At 43.4% G+C, this 16,086-nt stretch overlaps 1 protein-coding gene across 1 annotated transcript; it reads right to left on the reverse strand.

The window, feature by feature from the left end:
- Positions 1–455: 455 nt before the first annotated feature.
- On the reverse strand, positions 456–15,007 carry LOC146042148 (trypsin-like). Its single transcript, XM_083162066.1, has 5 exons — positions 14,952–15,007; positions 6,684–6,840; positions 4,039–4,292; positions 2,834–2,973; positions 456–1,375 (listed from the first exon to the last, which is right to left on the reverse strand). The coding sequence occupies exons 1-5, from the start codon at positions 14,989–14,991 to the stop codon at positions 1,211–1,213; spliced, it is 756 nt and encodes a 251-aa protein (XP_083018192.1). The 5' UTR covers positions 14,992–15,007; the 3' UTR covers positions 456–1,210.
- Positions 15,008–16,086: the final 1,079 nt, after the last annotated feature.

A 16,086-nucleotide genomic window follows, 5' to 3' on the forward strand; every position in this document is an offset into this window, starting at 1 on the left:
AGTCAGAATCCCAAATTTACATGGACTATTTATTTTCCTTTGTGGGGAGCGCATCGAGCCAGCAAGGCGCTTGACAGTCGGACACCGATGTCGGAGAAACAACCGTATATATATATATATATACACACTGGAATTCGTATTACATCAATATAAAGCAGAATGGAACCTGAGGAGAGCAGCTGTCGCTCCAACTTCAGGTCCATTGGTGCAGCAGGTGCATTGCACCAGGGCCCCTGAGAACTAAGGGGCCCATATTGTCAACTTGTGTTGGGGGCCTAAATTATATTTTTGCACCCGGGCCAACCACTTACAAGTTCCGCCACTGTTCAGATGCATTCACACCCAGATGCACAAATGTCACACGTCACACCAATTGATGCAAACTAGATCATTTGTTTTATTTTTGATTTTATTTTTGATTAATAGGCCTAGCCTACTGGAACCTGAAACTCCAGACTTAAAATAAATGGATACATGTACTAAGCTTCATAATGTTTTTTTCTGTTTTACTGTGTTCTATTGCTTAAGAGAACATTCTTTTTATGGGTTTAATTAACAGCTATTACATTTGCAGGGGGGGGGAAGCTGCGGAGAGGAAGAGATAGAGTTAGGGAGGGCAGGGAAAGGTTAGTATGTCCATGTGTATTCCCGAAAGTCATGAGGGAGCATTCTCCTCGCAACGTCAGGAGAAAAAAATTCAACATTATGGTGCAGAGGTAATAAAGTGGAGATAGCTAATGAACCAGCCAATCACCTCCTGTCATTTTTCAAACACAGCCTGTAACAGTGAAGTTAGGAGCTGATTGGCTGGTGCTTTGTCTCTGTACATTTTATCACTCTCCTCTGTTTAGTAAACCTCTTAGTACATCTTTTGGGGCTTTCCATGTGGGGTAATTTCGTAGCTCTGGGCACTTCACCTGAGATGTATGAGCTACATCTGCAGTCTTAAACGGGTGTTGAACCTTTGAGTTGCAGCCAGGTGGATAATTATCTCTGCCCCTATGTGGCCAATATATTACACAATTTTTTACATAAAAAGTTGATAGGTATAGAAAGGAAGAGTTGCAGGGTTACACTATTCAGCAGATTTTCCTATTTAGAGTTCTCATGATACAAAGCTTTTCAAGCTGTATTTTCGAAATCACGCAGCTTGGGTGGACAGAACATTGCCGGCGTTTTACATCCACCGTGGAAGTGAAAAGAATCTTCGTTAGGGTAGGCAGTCGTTGTTTGCAATTGTGTCTCGGATCCAGTCCCGATAATTACACACTTTAGTGTATACTCCCGGATGATTGACCTGAGCGCATGGAACATTGCCCCAGGACGTGATCCCGTGCAGCTGAGAGTTACACACCAAGGGTCCACCAGAGTCTCCCTGTAAGACCACGTTCATATTAGCAAATGGCATAAACAGAGGGTTGATATATTTTAATGGCATAGACCTTAATCACAGCCCTGACACTCCCATAACACACCCCTGACACTCCCATAACACACACCCTGACACTCACATAACAGGCCCCTGACACTCCCATAACACACTCCTGACACTCCCAAAACACACTCCTGACACTCCCATAACAGGCCCCTGACACTCCCATAACAGGCCCCTGACACTCCCATAACAAACCCCTGACACTCCCGTAACACACCCTGACACTCCCATAACACACCCTGACACTTCCATAACACACCATGACACTCCCATAACATGCCCCTGACACTCCCATAACACACCCTGACACTCCTATAACAGCCCCTGAAACTCTCATAACACACCCCTGACACTCTCGTAACATGCACTGGACACTCCCATAACACTCCCCTGACACTCCCATAACACACACCATGATACTCCCATAACACACCCTGACACTTCCATAACACACCCCTGACACTCCCATAACATGCCCCTGACACTCCCATAACACACCCCTGACACTCTCATAACACACCCCTGACACTCCCATAAAATGCCCCTGACACTCCCATAACATGCCCTGACACTCCCATAACACACACCCTGACACTCCCATAACACACACCCTGAGACTCCCATAACATGTGCCAGACATTCCCATAACACGCCCCTGACACTCCCATTACACACCCTGACACTCCCATAACACACCCTGACACTCCCATAACACACACCCTGACACTCCCATAACACACCCATGACACTCCCATAACTTGCCCCTGACACTCCCATAACATGCCCTGACACTACCATAACACACCCCTGACACTCCCATAACACACCCTGACACTCTCATAACACACCCATGACACTCCCATAACTTGCCCCTGACACTCCCATAACATGCCCTGACACTCCCATAACACACCCCTGACACTCCCATAACACACCCTGACACTCCCATAACAGCCCCTGACATTCCTATAATACACCCCTGACACTCCCATAACACGCCCCTGACACTCCCATAACATGCCCCTGGCACTCTCTTAACGTGACCCTGACACTCCCATAACACACCCCTGACAATCCCATAACATGCCCCTGACACTCCCATAACATGCCCCTGACACTCCCATAACATGCACCTGACACTCCCATAACACACACCCTGACAATCCTATAACACACCCTGACACTCCCATAACACACACCCTGACACTCCCATAACATGCCCCTGACACTCCCATAACATGCCCCTAACACTCCCATAACACACCCATGACACTCGCATAACACACCCCTGACACCCCAATAACACACACATGACACTCCCATAACACGCCCCTGACACTCCTATAACACACCCATGACACTCCCATAACACACACCTGACACTTCCATAAGTATTACCTGACAGGTGTCTTTCCCCCCCTCCAGTACTCCGGCACACAGCATGTTATCTGTTATCTCATCAGGCGGGTAATATTTTCGGCAAGAAGAGTCAGAAACTGTCTCCACGTTCACACATTGCAGCACAGACGGGTAGCTCTCTGCACAGATACAGGGATGTGAGTGATCCATACTGGTATCTACAGTATGTGTCATCATGATTTATCCTTAGCAACATTAATGAACTATGGGGGAGATTTATCAAAGCTTGGGGCCTTATTTTGGTTCACTCTTTCTGACAAAATCCTTCTTAGATGGACAAAACCATGTGCACTGCAGGGGGGCAGATGTAACATGTGCAGAGAGAATTAGATTTGGGTGAGTAATTTTGTTTCTGTGCAGGGTAAATACTGGCTGCTTTATATTTACACTTCAATATAGATCTCACTTTGAAGTAAAACCCCACCCAAATCTAATTCTTTCTGCACAAGTAACATCTGCCCCACCTGCAGTGCACATGGTTTTGTCCATCTAAGAAGGATTTTGTCAGAAAGAGTGATCCAAAATAAGGCCCTTGGAGAGAGATAGAAATACCAGCCAATCAGCTCCTAGCATCATTCTCCAAACACAGCCTAAAAAATTACAGAAGCTGATTAGTTGACCTGTTGTTAAATGGTTAAAAGCTACAAGCTGTCTCTTAAGGTAGTGTTATTGTGCATGAATGATCAGCCACAATGACATCACAGGTCTATATTATTGCGTATGACTTATCAGCTTCATCAACATCATATGACTTAGTTACCAGAGTTAAAGATCAGGCTTATTAGACTGCAGGTACATGTTGTTTACTTGGCTCTATAACAAGGTGTGCATGTGTTATTGGAGAGTCATAGTGCTGCACATCTGTACAGTACTTAGTTCAGGAGAGATCGATACAGTACCTTGTCAAACTGGCTGCTGTGTGTCTTCTATCACCTGTATCCTGTTAGCTTCAATAACATTAACTGTAAATATCTCCCATTTTTGGGTCATAATAGTAAAAAATACAATTTCCAACATGTTAAGTTTTGCAGATGACCCAACATAGTCATTTACAAACTAGAGAACTGCCCCTATGGGGCCTATACATCAGGCTCTTATGGGGTCTGATGTATAAAACACTATTTTATCTTAATTTAGTGCTTTTCAGAAATGTCATTGCATTATCAGTATATTTCTATTACTACCTTCAGGGCTTGTGGTGGTCCCCCATCCTGACACAAGACAGCTTGTTCCATCAGGGACCTGAGGGCAGTCAATGGGGATAGTTTGGACGTATTTATTCAGGTTGGCTGGTGATTCCAATTTCACCAGCATTATGTCATTGTCATATGTAACACTGTTAAATTCTTTATGAGGGCATTGTTTATCAGCAAAGTTGAACTGCTCCGGTCCGTCATAAGAGTTTAGGTTGTGTTCCCCCAGACGGATCTGAAGACTCCTAAATCAAATGAAAGAAAGACTTATACTGTACTGTACATGAATGGTGAAGTTAGATAGAAATGTCATATTTTCACCACGTTTCTAGGCTGCCAAAATCAAAAAAAAATTTGCTCAATAATAAATTTTTGAACAAATTTGTAAATCAAGTGTGTATTCCATAAATTGTATTATTTTTATTTAAAAAATTGTCATAAACAACAATAAATAGAATACGTTTCTTTAGATATCACATATGCGTGACATTTTGAATTTCCTAAAATTTAATTTCCAGCCCTATTCGGTCTGCTGAACCATAGGTAAGATGTGGGGCACTTTTATTGTACGTTTCTTACTGCTAGTTAAAGAGCAAACCAACGCACTATTCCATATGTTTACATGGAGCTCTGTGTATTACAAAAACAGAATTTATGTGTTTTACATAATGTGTTATTTAATGCATTATCGGACTGGAACATGAAGGGTAAACAAGAAAAAAATTCTCTACTGTGCTAAAATCGCCTAGAGCAGCAATAAAGATCACCAACACCAATGAGGGATAGTTCAGACCCTCCACACAAATAATGCAAAACAGGATATGTGTTGCGATCCTTGTAGCGCTCAAAAAAAAAAGAGATGGAAATAGTTACGTATTTCTTTGCCCTGTGTCGCCAAGATGTACAAAGTGTCACATCAGATTTCTCACGGGCAATTCATACATAAAAAACAAATAAACAAAAACATATATATAGAAGTAGGTTTTTAACAGTTCATATGGGGACTTTCTTCCCAAAGATGAAGAAATGGAGTCTTCCTTTATGCGATAGTGATACTATTCTTTAAAGGGTCACCTCCTGTGCAGGTCGTAATGAACGGTGCTTACAATAAGCTTACATTCATATAAATGGCAGAAAACATATAAAGGCATCTTTCAAACACTCACTTGAATGCTTACGTTAGCCTGGCAGTGGATCCTCATATAATGGTTTCTTTTCGATCAAAAAGATGTCCAGGCAGATATTAAAAATCAATGTAATTTATTTTAAAAAGGTAAATATAAAAGGAGGGGCATGTATGATAACAGATATAGCTCAAACAGCCTTCTCCAACATAATAAAACACCAACGCGTTTCAACAGTGTCTGTCTTTATCAAGGTGCAATGTCCTTCTTCCTGGAACTCATATTTATACCTGAGGTGTATAAGCCCACCTTCTAAGGGGAGGGATTACATTTTACACTACAACATGCATTTTTGGGTTATTGATACACTTTATATGTATGGAGTAAACCTCATACAGTAGATACCCTTGCGATTAGTCATCCCAATATAATGAACACAATAATTAAGTTGTAAAAATAGCTGTAGTCATTTGATAATTGGCGTGCGTTCCACGCCGGTGGAACGCACATCACTTTGATCAAAAAGAAACCATTATATGAGGATCCACTGCAAGGCTAACATAAGCATTCAAGTGAGCGTTTGAAAGATACCTTTATATGTTTTCTGCCATTTATATGAATGTAAGCTTATTGTAAGCACCGTTCATTACGACCTGCACAGGAGGTGACCCTTTAAAGAATAGTATCACTATTGCATAAAGGAAGACTCTATTTCTTCATCCTTGGGAAGAAAGTCCTCATATGAACTTTTAAAAACCTACTTCACTATATATGTTTTTGTTTATTTGTTTTTTATGTATGAATTGCCCAAGAGAAATCTGATGTGACATTTTCTACATCTTGGCCACACAGGGCAAAGAAATACGTAACTATTTCCATTTCTTTATTTTTTTATTTTTTTGAGCGCTACAAGGATCGCAACACATATCCTGTTTTGAAACATGAAGGGCCCAGCAGATAATGCAATCGACGGGGGCTAAGCATAAAGGTAGTAGCCAGCTAGCTGAGGGGGTGTGGCCAGCCACCACCAAGAGACATGGCCAACCTTTAGAGAAGACATGCAAAGAGCAGGTCTGCTTTATAAAAGTTGGGATAGGGGTGTGTGTCAGGACCACATAATTTGATTGGCAGTTGTGTTAATCTTGATTTAGTTTTCAAGAACCAAGCACCCAAATTCATCAATGATCCTGCTCCACTAAGTTTCTGACCCCTAGAGGAGGGAGTTGGTATCTCAGGCATTGGGGTCCTCCAGGAATTTCCCCGGTATACCTGTGAACCAATCCAACCCTGTCAGTGCTCTTTTACATGAGGGGTAACCAATGTAGAGGGCATGACTCAGAACTAATCACTAGTATGCAAATCTTTGGAGCCCAGCAATAATTTAATACCACCCAGCCACGGTCTCTCAGGATTGCAGTGAAAGACCTGGTTATTGTATTACTCATGGAACAGCGGGGGATGGTAAGTGTTTGTGTAACTGCTGTGCACTATAGCACCAAGAGTAACACTTACGAGAGCTGACAATGTGCGGCTGTTAGGACCCAGTTTTCATCTATCAAGACTCCACCGCAGACGTGGCGGGTGAAAAAATGGAGGGTGACTTGCCATGGCTGAGAGTTTGCCCCACACTCGGTACCGCCAATAATCCTGTTATAACTTTGCCCTTTAACTGGGAGACAATAAGAATTCAGCAAACTGGAAGCCGGACTAAATGAAAAAAAGTTTACAAAATAAAACTTATGCTGAAAAAAAAAAAAGCACTGAGCGTTTCCAGACATAACATAGGCCTGCCATTGGATGCTTCTCACATAAAAGAAGAGATAGTCACATGGCGTTTGGTATATTCAGTTGACAATTACCAACACAGCATTCATAATGGTTATAATGTTGACAGTCTGTTGGCATGTTCCTCATGCAGACATTCACCATGTTAACATTCTGAGTGTATGCCGACTCTGTGTAAAACTGAGGTATGCTGTCTGTAGCTGTATCTCCTAACACCTGAACACGAATGTAATGATTACTTTTTTCAAAGTTGACATCTCATATGTTGACATTTTAACCTAATAACTGTTGACATTCTTGTGTCATAGCACATGTTAACATTAAGACTGCATGCTGACACATGAACACTGATAATTATTCTCCCCACTAGTATCACATATGTGTGTGTGTGTGTGTGTGTGTGTGTGTGTGTGTGTGTGTGTGTGTGTGTGTGTGTGTGTGTGTGTGTGTGTGTGTGTGTGTGTGTGTGTGTGTGTGTGTGTGTGTATATAGACAGACTGACTGACTTTCTCCTGGGGTAGATGGTAAGGTGAAGCACCTGAAAGGTCCAGTATGTTAGTGCAACTGGTCTCAACCAGTGAATCAAACAGAAAAAAAAACATCAACATATGTCCCTGCCATCTGGCTCTAACTAATACACAGAATAATCTACAAATTCACTATAAAACAGGAGAAGAAGCATACCAGTCATAGTTTGCAGTTTTCAGGTTGTCTCCCACATAGAAAACTGCACAGTCTGTCCTTTCTCCAGGCAGTGACCTCTAATTCCCAATCTGGCAGCCTTTTCACAAAACCCCAAAGCTGGAGGGGTGTGGTATATGGTCCCGACAGTCGGGATCCCGACAGTCATTAGCCCGACGTCGGGATCCCGACTGGCCGGACTCAGACAGCGGGGCAAGAGCAACAAAGCACCTTGCGCAACAAAGGCCACAATACGGGCACGCTGTGGACCCCCACAAGGGAGAATAGCCGGTGGCCATTGGGACCTCGAGTGACGGGGTTTGGACTGTCGGGATCCTGACATTGGGGTAATAACTGTCGGGATCCCGAATGTCGGGAAACTGTCCACCACCCAGCTGGAGGAACTGGTTAGCCTTCTGTGAGGCTAACAGCCCAATAATGGATAGTGAACCATGCCTCTCTTCAACCATCCAACCCCAGGACCCTATACCAGTTCTTATAAAGGGCCCAAAAGATCACAAAACCAGCAAACAGTATGTCAGAAACCTGGGGGAAATATACATACCTTCAATCACTATACCAGTGACCCTGTACAGTATATATATATATATATATATATATATATATATATATATATATATATATATATATATATATATATATACACACACTAGAGTTCGGGTGTCCGGCACATCCACTGGTAAAACGTAAATAGATGAGGTGCCCGTGCAGCAAACATACAACTTCCACGAAAGCACGGCACTTCACTTCTGATTACTGTATATCAGCTTTATTGCAATAAAGCCTGATATAGAGTAATCAGAAGTAGAGTGCAATGCTTTCGTGGAAGATATCTCTTATATATTTGGCTACATCTGTCACTCAAAGTGTGTCTGGAGCTGTAACGCTGGGTTGTGGACTTCCATCTTAATTTATGATTGTCATCACCTGTTTTAAACAGGGTAATTGATAAGAAAGGTGTTTAAGCACAGGTAATGGTAATCCATAAATTAAGAAGAAAGTCCAGAAACAGAGCAATGTGTCCCTCCTGGAGAGGGTCATGTTGGGAGGTATGCACCTCCCCCCCCCGCCCCCCCCCCCCCATTCACGGCATCCCCACGATTAAATGGCACATGCAAAACACTGACATGGCTATGGTCGACAATGAAAAAGGTTGACAAGATTTATTTTTCACTTTTTCAATGTTTTCATATTCATTCTCATGTGTCGACATGGACACCAATGAAGTGCCACACTTATGTCAACATTTACATGTGTTGACCTTTCTGTGTTGATTTTTTCTTGTGGCAATTCGCGGCACCCCCCGCGACCCCCCTCCCGCGATTTGCAGCACACCCCCCGCAATTCGCGGCACCCCCGGTGACTCCCGCGATTCGCGGCCCCACCCCGTGACACCCCCCCTCCTGCGATTTGCGGCACCCCGCAACCCCCCTCCCACGATTCGCGCCAACCCCCCGGGCCCCCCTCCCGCGGTTCGCGGTGCCCCCCACGACCCCCCTACCGCGATTCCCCACCCCTGACCCCCCCTCCTGTCATTGCAGCAACCCCCCGCCCCCGCGACTCACCCTCCCGCGATTCACTGCAACCCCCCGCGCCCCCCCTCCCACAATTCGCGGCACCCAAACCCCCCCCCCCCCGCGACCCCCCCTCCCGCAATTCACGGCATCCACCCACGACCCCTCCTCCCATGATTCGCGGACACCCCTCACCTCCTCCCTCCCCCCCCACCCCCGCGCGCGATTCACGGCAACCCCAGGATTAAATGGCACATGCAAAACACTGGCACGGCTATGGTCGACAATGAAAAAGGTTGACATGAGTTTTTGAAGATTTATTTTTCTTTTTTTTAATGTTTTCATATTCATTCTCATGTGTCGACATGGACACCGATGAAGTGCCACACTTATGTCAACATTTACATGTGTTGAACTTTCTGTGCTGATTTTTTCTTGTGGCGATTCGCGGCACCCCCGTGACCCCCCTCCCGCGATTTGCAGCACACCCCCCGCAATTCGCGGCCCCACCCCGTGACACACCCCCCTCCTGCGATTGCGGCACCCCGCGACCCCCCCTCCCACGATTTGCGCCAACCCCCCGGGCCCCCCCTTCCGCTGTTCACGGTGCCCCCCACGACCCCCCTACCGCGATTCCCCACCCCTGACCCCCCCTCCTGTCATTGCGTCAACCCCCCGCCCCCGCGACCCACCCTCCCGCGATTCACTGCAATCCCCCGCGCACCCCCCTCCCACAATTCGCGGTACCCACACACCCCCCCCGCGACCCCCCCCTCCCGCAATTCACGGCATCCACCCACGGCAGCACCCCTAAGCCCCTCTTTAGTCCCCCGTGTACTCACACACCCCTATCACTACCCAGCTTCCTGCTCTCCTGAACCGTAACTTCCACCACTGGGGAGTCGCTGACGCTGTTTTGCCCACATGCCCCTATCATGCCTCATAGCCCAGCCTCCTGCTCTCATGCACCCGAACTCCCACCCAGTAGGAGGAGACACTGACTAAGGGCCACCATCCTGTACTCCTGTACTGCCACGCTGGTCCCTCACCCACTGGCAGAAGCTGCACAGTATCTCCCACCCTCCTCTTTAGTCCCCCTTATGCCCACACACCCCTATCACTACCCAGCCTCCTGTTTTCCTGTGTCGTGACCTCCGCCAGTGGGGAGCCGCTGACTCAGAAACACCCTACTATACTATTGCACACACACACTTAAACAACATGCACACACAGCCCCCCCCCCCCCACCCACAAATGTCACTGTACCATCCACACTATCAATGTACATCTTACTCTGTAACCGCTTTTTAATTAAACAAAACAATACACACCCCTTCCACATCATATGTTCTCTATTTAACACATTTCACCTATAACTCAAGTTGCAATACAGGCATCTTTCATACAATTCTAACCATCTTTCTCATATACAAACGTTCACAAATTAAGGGGGCGCAGCCCCTTACGACGGTGTGAAGAGCGCCCGTAGGGCGCGATGAATCACCTAGTATATATATATATATCAATACAATATCACTAGGTATTTGCGATAGGTAAGAGTGGTCGCTAATAATACTAGATCCCCTACGAGAGGGATCCACAATCCAATACACAACCCAATAGTGTTAAACAGCACCCATATACATTTTATCAATATAGTAAATTCAGTCTTTCCGCTTGTTGTAAAATTATCAACCAAGACTTCTTTTTAAATATAAAACATTTACTATAAAACATATAAAAAGTAGATACTCTTGGAGTAGAAGTATTCACTTGGATTTAGGATCGTACCAAGTACTCGACGCGTTTCGTCTCTTTATGAGACTTCATCAGGGGTTAGATACATATAGTAAGAATCTTCAAAGGATTAAAGATGTTTTTTTCTCGTAAGAAAGTTTGAATGGTTTATTCCCACTGGATGTTCAAATGGTACAATTACTGTTGTCCTTTAATTAGGGAATCCAATTCTTTATTTTATTAATAGAGTTGAACCATTTGTGAGTAAAATATATGAACCCATTTGTTAAGGGGCTTTCATAGAAAAGTGACTCCTAGAACAGTTTGGCTCCAGCCTAGTTGGATAAGGGTAGCCAATTATGGCAAGGTCCCTCAGACTTGCCCTTTGGACATTGGAGAGTTCACATGCTCAGGCTACACTAAGGGGATCTCTAATTTCGCCCTTAAAAATTAGAAAAGTGATTACATCACCAATCCGGAGGCTAAACACTGCTGCCTGCTATTGTACCCTTATCTTGAACCTAAAAATAAGGGACCATCTATTGGAGACTGAGGGACCTTGCCATAATTGGCTACCCTTATCCAACTAGGCTTGAGCCAAACTGTTCTAGGAGTCACTTTTCTATGAAAGCCCCTTAACAAATGGAATTATATATTTTACTCACAAATGGTTTACTATATTGATAAATTGTATATGGGCGCTGTTTAACACTTTTGGGTTGTGTATTGGATTGTGGATCCCTCTAGTAGGGGATCTAGTGTTATTAGTGACCACTCTTACCTAGCGCAAATACCTAGTGATATTGTATTGATATATATATATATATTTGGGGCGGAGTGAAAAAGTTGAAATTGAGATATTCAAAATCGGTTAGTGTGGAAAAGTTGTGACTTGACCTGAATAAGAAAAGTGCAAAAGCGTTTTGCTCTAAGTCAATATCTTCTGTTCCCGCAAGAGGCCTAAACTTTTGCTTTTTAGATGAAAATAACGAAACCTATGAAGATGCTCCGATCTAGTTAAAATTATGTCAGGACGTCTTAGAGCAGTTCATTAATATACTTTAGCATAATAAAAAGAGTACGAGCTTGTCCTAGTGCAAGGTTACTGTCTTTGGTGGGAGAAAAAAATCCCTCATAACTGACCCATTTTCATGGTCACAATTGTGAATATTGTGTGTTTTCATCCGAAAGTGTCTTGGGTTTTGTTTTTTTTGGAGAGGATGCTCTGTAATTGAAGTGACTAAGAAACCTGGGGCAAAAAATCAGGGTAAATCCCTTTTGTTTGTCCTTAATAGAATAGTGCACCCTTGCATCCCCTATGATGGGAGTATGCGCCAGAAGAGCAAGGTGGGCAATTTGGCACTGGGGGAGAATACAAGAGTATTACAGGTCTACTGAGTAGCTGGAGCTGCCAATGAGAAATGTTAAGAGACCACTATTTAACCAGGGATGGTCGACATATCCATGAAGACATACTGAATGTCAACATGGTCACTGTCGACAAGTCATACCACACCCATATGCTATGCAAAATTTTGACACAGCAACTTTCAAGCCAAAATTCTAAAATCAGATATAATGTGTGTGTTGAAAATAATAAAAAGGCTATTGGATATGCTATTGAGCGTTATTAATTCTACCAGTGGTGTCCAGCAGTACATACAGTATATGCCAATCACTTTTAATTACTAGGGAGGATTGATTAGCAATACTTTATTTCCTTTTTATGTGCTTACTTTACCCAATTTAACAGTCTAATAATAGTGGACATCAGTCACAAGTGGTTTGTATAAAACTGAAATCAAAACACAACATAAATAAAATAAAGGTGCGATGAACTGTGCTTTTAGTACAAGATTGCATAGTACAGTATCTAGTACAAAAGCATACAATGTGCTACAGCACCGTGCTTTTTGTATTAGATACTATGCAATCTACAGTAGCACTACAGTAGCACAGGCAGCACAGACTTTATGTGCTGTGCAATAGGATGTGCACGGGAGCCGCATCTCATCCCTGTCATGGTGCATGGGTACCTTAAGAAGACAATACTATATTCGCAACATCTTTGAAATCTGTTATTTTTGTGTTCTTCAATGTTCTTGATTTTATTTTTCTTAACATGAGATTTATTTGTTTATTACAGCATAATGAACTTTAATGTATTCAACTGTTAATATATTGGCGGATCTTTTGCATAATTATATGCTCTAATGCAGCCCAATCATGTTCCCAGCATAGGGGATGCAAAACTGTTTTTCAGACCAATTGATGTTTAAAATAAACTGCCACAATTAATGACAATAAACAGAAGTGTTTAAACTACTGTTCCTAAATCACAGAGCATAATGCATTGTTTACTGAACTTACTGTAGCATTCAGAGTTGGACATTAGAAGACACAGAGGAGCACTATTCTATTAAGGGCAAACAAAAGGGATTTGTCCAGATTTTATGCCCAAAGTTTTTTTTTCTCTTGGTTACTTCAATTACAGAGCACCCTCAAAAAAAACAAAAAAAACAAAAAAAAAAAACACTTTCGGGTCACAATATTCACAATTGTTACCATGAAAACATTCAGTTATCAGGGATTTTTTTTATCCCACCAAAGTCAGTAAATTTGCACTAGGACAAACTCGTACTTCTTTTATTAATGAACCACTCTAAGACATCCTGACATAATTTTAACTAGATCGGAGCTTCTTCATGCATTTCGTTATTTTTATCTAAAAAGCGAAACTTTAGGAGTCTCACCTTTTTCACTCCTCCCTATAATATATATATATATATATATATATATATAGAGAGAGAGAGAGAGAGAGAGAGAGAGAGAGTATTGATCGGGCGGCACTCCCGGATTTTTGGTGAAAACAAATGTGGTTTATTCTTCCATATGTTTCGGGCTATTGCCCGCCCTCTTCCGAGGTTTCGGGCTATTTGTTGTAATTTAATTGTTATTCAAAGAAGAGGGATGACCCCCGATGGGAAAAACCATTGACGGTCATCCATTTCATAACATATTGCAATCAGTGACCACTTGCGCCATCAATGTCAACCATTGATGGCAACCAAAATTATGCCCATCCTTAGTAGTTAACGACTATTTTCACTAATTCGAAACCTCAAATTGCTTAATTAGTCCTCAGGTGTCACCCGAGTCCCAGATCAAGACCTTGTGCTTTTTCACAAAATTAAGGAGTTTAGGAAAATCAGACTCACTTTAAGGGGAAAGAAAGAAGTAAATCTTGATGCATAATGTGACAAAGACTCACATACACTGGATACGATGATGTCTTGGTCTTTATTTTGTAGCAGGTACACAGCACACCAGGTAATCAGCATAAGCAGGGATGGCTACAGCATTGCAGCATACAGATGTCAAACCCCCGGCCTATCACCTGGGTAGCTGTTCCACCCTCAGGAGCCCTGATCCTCTGTCCTGGGAACACTTATATCAGGAGAGCACAGGTGCAGCTAATCAGCCCAACCCTGTTCACATCAGTTTTCCTACTGCTGCTGCTCTAAAATCTGGACCGGATCCTTCACATTACCTTCATGTGTAGGTATGCTGCCCCTGCCACAATACCTATAAACAGATAAATGTAGCTTCTTATAGGTTATTTGTAACAAAAACCTTGGTCCTTCGTTCGTATCCTGATAACGTTCCACTGGTGCAGTATGCTGTACCGGTCCTTCAAAAACTGGGACCCCAGGAAAAAAGGGGTCTAACGCGTTATAGAATACACATAGTTCTATGCTATCCCTGTCCCCTGCTTTCATCATCACCAGTTGCCAATCACATACGGTCTGACAAACCAGCAACTGGCACCGGGACAGAGAATACATTTTTGCATGAAGTGAATTTGAATTTTTCAGAATGAATCATTTTTGCAATGTTGCTTTTATAGCTTACTGCTAATATAGGATCCAACCCAGCTAATAACTGCCTACAGGAACACGCCTTGTTCTCTCTTGCATAACTTTTATCCTGTTAGGTCCCATTGTCAAGAACTATTCATGAAATGAGCTCCCCATAAACTTACCTGCCGTTCCCAGCAGAGCTCCTAGAAACAGGAGGAACATGGTGAGGTGCAATGTCCTCCGAATATGCAAGGCTTCTGCAGCCAGACCTTTTTCCCACAGGTGAGGGTAAAGGGTTAATAATTAACTTAATAACCGCGGGCTGTTGATGGATTACGAAATACCAGCTGCTTGTACAGTATTATTTACAGCAACACTGTGTTCCACCGATATCACGTCTGGTCATCCTCCAACTTGAATTTGAGTATGAGGCATAATTGACCCTGCCCTGAACCTTTTTCCAGATAGTCGGTTGACCCCAAACCCCCTATCATGCACCAAAAAGATGACCTACAAGGTGTAGAAACAGTTTGGTGAGGATTACTTAATTTGTAGACATCTCTTTCAGTCCCGGTGTGTTTGAGAACTGTGAGTCTTTCAGGGCCTGATTAAGGGTTCTAGGTGCCCTAAGATAATACATATGCGGATCCCCTTGTAATGCTGCTAAACACAGATTTTTCTTGAGCTAAGTAGGAGACGTCCCTGCTGACAGTGGCTGTCCTCCCATGGAATGTGCAGGCTTTGTGATACTGCACTGTCATTGCCTATTATATTATATGGCAAACAGCAGAGCAGCAGCGCAGATCATACTGGTCCTGCAGCTTCCATCAGCGTCACCTAAGATCACATCAGTGTCATTCACAGAAGAGAGCTCACCGCAGAGGAGGCAAATAGAGGGAAGACCGCAAAGGAAAGGAAATTATGAGAGCTTGTAACAGAGATATCATAGGCTTGAGAATGAATTGCTAGAGACACATTTGATGACTGGAGACACACGGTTGGGAGTTTATTTGATGGCTGGAGTCAAACCTGGGGGAGAGACTTTATGACTGGAGACACAAGAGGGAGAGACTTGGGGACTGAAGACACAAGGTGATGGAGCCTTGATGACAAGATACACAAAAGGGAGAGAGATTTGATAGCTAGAAACACACAATGGTGAGATAGATTGAATGGCTGGAGACACACATGGAGAAGAGAGTTGATGGCTGGAGACACACAAGGGTTAGAGACATGATGGCTGGAGACACACAAGGGGAGAGATTTAATGGCTGGAGACACACAAGGGGGAGAAACTTGATGGCTGGAGACACACAA

Source organism: Crinia signifera, chromosome 19 (assembly GCF_055691185.1).
Source record: "Crinia signifera chromosome 19, ASM5569118v1, whole genome shotgun sequence".
In the NCBI taxonomy this organism is placed as follows: Eukaryota; Metazoa; Chordata; class Amphibia; order Anura; family Myobatrachidae; genus Crinia; species Crinia signifera.